General features: G+C 36.2%; 1 protein-coding gene across 1 annotated transcript; it reads left to right on the top strand.

Annotated features, from left to right (window-relative positions):
• Positions 1-4,357: 4,357 nt before the first annotated feature.
• LOC119251326 (olfactory receptor 2A5-like) lies at positions 4,358-5,290 on the top strand. Its single transcript, XM_037518661.1, has 2 exons — positions 4,358-4,609; positions 4,655-5,290. The coding sequence occupies exons 1-2, from the start codon at positions 4,358-4,360 to the stop codon at positions 5,288-5,290; spliced, it is 888 nt and encodes a 295-aa protein (XP_037374558.1).
• Positions 5,291-6,000: the final 710 nt, after the last annotated feature.

Raw genomic sequence — 6,000 nt, forward strand, 5'->3', positions numbered from 1 at the left:
TAACGCATGTTTATATAAAAATGTGATCATATTTATTTAAGCTAGGACTGTCTCCCATTTTTTCTCACATTTTTCTATGGCGCCGCTGTCCTCTCACTTAATGCCTCCCTTAAGCTAATATTTTGAAAACATTCAAAAGTGTCTTGGCATGTGCCCTCAAGGGTGCTGATAAGTTATTGTTTTACTTTTCAACTAAGAAATTTATCACCAAAGCAATTTCCCTGCAACTCTCTCATAACATCTCTTCAAAGCCAGCGTAAGGCATTAGTTCATTTTTTGTTGCCATTTTCTCCTCAGATATAATATGGCACAAATCCTCAACCATATTTTAGCAATATCCCAAAGAAATGCCATATTTAAATTACTGTATTACTCAGCTTTTTTTTTTAAAGCAGCATTTAATTATTAAATTCTATTGTGAACTATTTTCCTAATAAATTATAATTCACACCTTGGAAAAACATAGAAACTAATGATAGAATATATTTATGGGGCATGAGCCTGGAGAGAAACTCCAGTTCATAAAAGTGAAATAGGTTTAGGAGCGTGTGAGTTCAGCGTGTGCTGTGTTGCTATCTCTGCTGGGTTATGATGGGAGATATTTGACAATCTTGTGGACACTGTATATATGTGTATATCTCTATTTATATTTAGAATATATTATCATGCATTAGCACATGTACCTCGAGTGCCTGGTTTCACCTAGAACCTCAGTGACTGTCGTAGAGAGAAAGCATCCATCAGAGACCTCTATAACCATTCAAAGGAGTCATCTCAGTTCAAAGAATGGATCTTTGTGTTTTATTTTACCCTGGGGATTACATGGATCTTTATAGTGAGCTTGTAAGTCCTTTGACTCTATTTGTTGTCCATCTTATTCATTTAATTCCTGCCTGACAGGCCTCCTCATGTTTATCTATTCTAGGGAGAGTAGAAAATGACCCTCTTGGTGACAGGAAGCTGGGAGAGCATGGAGCTGGTTATGAGTGATTATGTGAGGATGTCCTGGTGTGTATTACCCCCAGGCTCATCATGTCATAATCATTTAATATATGACAAGTTTTTATATGTCAGTTTTCCTAATATTAAAGAGAAATATTAACCATTTTAAAAGTTAAAATGTTAAAGGAAAATATTAAAAATAGTAAAGTCTTAATGGTATTTAGAGAGGAAGAAGCAGGCTGTCATCTTCTTTTCTGTGGTGCCTGTGGACATACAGGGACAACCCAGTGAGGAGCCTTCAGTGTCCTGCCCACTGAGCACCCCCTTCGGGCTCACACAGTGAGACCAGTGACTCTGCACAGTGTGACCACACTCATATTTTGAAGGACTCTCATGCATTTTCAAGCCAGAGGAATTACATTTACTGAATCTGATACTTTCACAGGGATATACAATAATTTCCAGAATATTTATTTTCAAATTACTTTTTTTTTTAAAGATTTATTTTTTATATAAGAACCAGAGTACAGGCCAGATGCACGGGAGGGTGAGAGGATTCACCAGAGACAGTGTGGGGAGCAGAACAGGCAGACTGACGAAATACACTGCTGAGGGGAGCAGCGGGGAGACAGGAGAGGTCTGCTGTGCCATGTGGGACCCTTGCTGGCTGGCTGGCCGGGATCTAACCGGTGCTACAGAGGCTATAGACAGCTTCACAGCGCTGCACTCAGCCACCTGTGCCACCAAGGGAGGCCCTATTTTCAAATTACTTTTATAAGCAGAAAAGAATCTCAAGACCTATGAATTAATCTATATTTGTCATCACTTTAAGGGACTGACCTCCTATTATCTTAGAATTTATAGCTCTGTAAATCTTGTATTGGCCTTGTGGGTAAAAGTCATGTCAGATACAACATTGTATCTTAGAGCTGTGGTGTTGAATGTATATAATGCTCAGTAGTAGTAACAACTGTATGTGCAAAGTCATCCCCCAGGAATTTTTGGTGTAGTCCTTACCTCATCCTAGGTGTTATTCACCTGGGAAACAGAAATAATTCTGGGTCCACAAACTGAAATTGTAGAAAAAAACAATAGATTTGATGCAAAGTGAGTATTTGTATCTTTTGGTCTTCATTCACGTGTGAAAGTGTGTCTATGAGGAAATCCTGAGTGGGGTAGGGATTATCATTTGTACAGAAATCTTGTGAAATGGACAGTAAGAAATAAAGGTTATCACTCTGTAAAGTTGTACTCAGCTCCTTTAATCTAGAGGGTAGCTAACTCAAGCTTGTAAGCACACTGGAATTTAATGTATAAATGACAAATACATTATAATCAGTTTGTGCTTAAGCTCTGTAAAGTCACTTTCCATTAAGTATTCTATTCTTTCTTGATATTTAATATGAAGCAGTGGCAACAATGAACTGAAAATGGTACATTTTATACCAATTTTGACTATATAGTGTAAAAACATGACAGTCAGAATAATAGAACTGAGAGCTAAAGTGGGAAGCTCCATAGGAAGATGAGCTTGAGGTTATAGGGCCTTGATTGGTAAATTGGGGACTCTTCCCCACTAGGTGATTCATTATAGTTACATCGTGTCTGGGATTTTGATTGTTTGCTTTTATCAGTGAGAAAAGATGATGTGGTTGAGAATGATGATGGTGATACAGGTGATGATGCAGAAGGAGGGGAGTTAGAAAGACAAATAATACAGAGAGTTGACTGAGACATACCGTCTGGGAATTTAATACCAAAAGTTATACGAACATAAATTCATTAAATTTAGTCACTTTTGCTTTATATGGCATTCAACCAAGGTGGAAGGTAATGTACTAACTCAACAAAAAGTTAGTAAACAAATGAACCATATGCACCAATTGAAACATATGTCAGGAAAAATAATTAATACGAAAAATGTACATATGATTCTAAATGTAATAAATAGAATTTTATTATTATATGTATGAAAATATCAGTACAACATAGAATGAACTCTATATGTACAATTATTGACAATTCTCACCATCAGTCATAGGGAAGTCATTTATATACAGTATATTTGTATGATATAATATTATCTATATAGGTTTTTGTTGAATTTTATGTTTTCCAAGATATTTTTGAAAACTCAATGTCAAAATCTCATATGAGGTATGTGCCACTTTATCCACAATGAACAAGATTAGTAAAATCATAATGTGTAAATTTAGAATGTAATCTCTATACATAAATATAAAGAGAACAATATGATATTTAAAGAAGATAATTCATAAGAATCTGGGCATTTACTATAAAATAACCTACCTATGATATCAAAGACATAAGTTGATACTAATGTTAAATTGGTAACATTAGTTTCCAAATGTTAATTTTGGTAAATGTTAATTTATGAAATTAGATTTGTCTCTCCAAAAGATACTATAATACTGCAATAGGATTAAAGAATCTTAAGAATAGACTATCCCTTTAAAAATCTGTACACCAAATTATATATTCTCCCTATTAAATGATGATATTTGAGTAATGATTAACAATCTTGATAAAAATATATGTGATTAAACTTCTTGTTAAGTGTGATAATTGAAAATTAGAAAATAATCTTTGTTGTATCCAATAAAATAAATATGACTTTATTTGACTTCATTAACATAAAGACAATATTACATTGTCCACTGTTCTCAAAGTAAATATGGATTAGTCTACCAATGTTTTTCCCCACAGATCTACATTACAAAATCATTTATCCACACTATTTAGTATCAATATTTTCCCTCTTCTACTTTAAAAATTTGTTCACTGCCAACTTTGTAACAACCCAATTCAGCATGGAATCAGTTACCCAAAAGGTCTAATTCTTTTTAATGGTGAATCTTATTGTATGAAACAAAGACTGTACCATTCAAAATTATCATAGATCAGGGCTAATTATCTGAGATTAGAAAACAAATAAAATGTGACAGGAGGTTATAACTTGGAGCAAAGGGTAACAAAGTGATATGAATCATGTTTATATTACAATTTGGGTAATTGTACTGAGAATAGACTAGTGAGTAGAATTGTTCTAGAAAAACAAAAGAGGGATAAATTGAAATTATTTCAGCACTTACATGATTCAGTAAGATTTAAGATATATGAGTATACAAACACAAACATAATGATGGGAAAAGATATGAAAAAAGAAAGTAATAAAGTGAAATACATTACTGCAATTGCTTATAGTTCTTATAGTTCTTCTTATCGTTCTTCTTATCTGTAAGACTAATCACATCATAATAAAATGGAAAAAACAAAGGAACACTGGGAAAATAAGTAAAGACATTTTGAGCATTTTTCAAGATAAATAACTGTACATTGACCTAAAGCTCTGGCTTTTCTGTCACATCTCAGACTGGAACCAACCATATTGAGGATGGGGGACAACCAGTCATGGTTCCCAGAACTCATCTTGGTGGGATTCCAGCTCAGTGCAGATATGGAAGTGGTTCTCTTCTGTGTCTTCTCCCTGCTGTATGTCTCTAACCTGCTGGCAAATGGCATGATCTTGGGGCTCATCTGGCTGGACGTCAGACTGCACACCCCCATGTACTTCTTCCTCTCTCATCTGGCTGTCATTGACATATGCTATGCCTCCAGCAATTTGCCCAAATTAATGGAAAACCTAGTGAAACACAAAAAAACAATCTCCTATGCTTCATGTGCTGCACAGTTGTTTTTGTATTTGGCTTTTGTTTGTACAGAGGCCATGATTTTGGTGGTGATGTCCTATGACAGGTACGTGGCCATCTGCCATCCTCTCCACTATATGGTGATCATGACCTGGAGACTATGCAAGGTGCTAGCCATCACCTCCTGGGCTTGTGGTTTTTCTCTTGCCTTAGGAGATCTGATTGTCTTTCTGAGATTGCCCTACTGTGGGTCCCAGGAGGTGAATTTCATCTTCTGCGAAGTCCAAGCTGTCATCAAAATGGCCTGTGGGGACAGTTGGTTCAACAAACTTTATATCCTTTCTTCTGCTGCATTCATCATAACAGGGCCCTTTTTCTTGATGCTGGTCTCCTACATGCGCATCGTCTTGGCCATCCTGAAGATCAAGTCAAATGAGGGCCGCAAAAAGGCTTTCTCCACCTGCTCCTCCCACCTCTGTGTGGTTGGGTTCTACTTTGGCATTGCCATGATAATGTACTTGGTCCCAGACAATGGGACCAAGAATGAGCAGAAGAAAATCCTTTCCCTATTTTATGACCTCTTCAACCCATTGCTGAACCCCCTGATCTACAGCCTGAGGAATGCTCAAGTGAAGGCTGCCTTCTACAGAGTAGTGCAGAAACAGAGGATATCATGAAGAAGGGTGGAATTTTATGCAGTTGGTGGTGTCCACATATGATTTGCTGCTATAATGAAACTTAAGATCAAAGAGCATACAATGGAGAAAGAAATTCTCGTCTCCAATGGTGTTGGGGACTGGAACAGTTTCATTTCCAACAAAATGAACCATGACCACTATCTCAAACAAAAATTCAAAATTGATTGAAGACTTTGAAAGAAGTCCTGAAGCCATAAAATACATAGAAGAAAACATTCACAGATAAACATTCCATGACATTGGCTTCAAGAATGTCTTTGGGGACTCAGTACCAATACCAAGAAAATAAAATTAATTTCACTAAGACTGGAATTACCAGAACATATGGTAGATCTATTTTTATTTATTTTGGGAACCTCTGTACTGTTTTCTGGTACAGAGGTTTTGGACCTGGACCATCTATTTTCCTAACAACAGTGTACAAAGATTCCATTTTCTCCATAGTCTTGCCAACATTTATTGTTTCAGATTTTTTTTAATATAGGCCATTCTCACAGTGTAAGGGGGCTTATCATTGTCCTTTTGATTGTATTTCCCTTGTGATGAGTGATGTTGAGCTTTAAGATGGCTGTTTGTCACCCATAGATCTTCCTGGAAAATTGTCTGTCTTGCTCTTTGCCCATCCCATGGCTAGGTACCTCACTGAAGGACACAAAATCAGTGATTCAAAGAAATATATGCTGCCCCTG

This window comes from Talpa occidentalis, unplaced genomic scaffold, assembly GCF_014898055.3.
Source record: "Talpa occidentalis isolate TD23 unplaced genomic scaffold, MPIMG_talOcc4v2.1, whole genome shotgun sequence".
Lineage (NCBI taxonomy): Eukaryota > Metazoa > Chordata > Mammalia > Eulipotyphla > Talpidae > Talpa > Talpa occidentalis.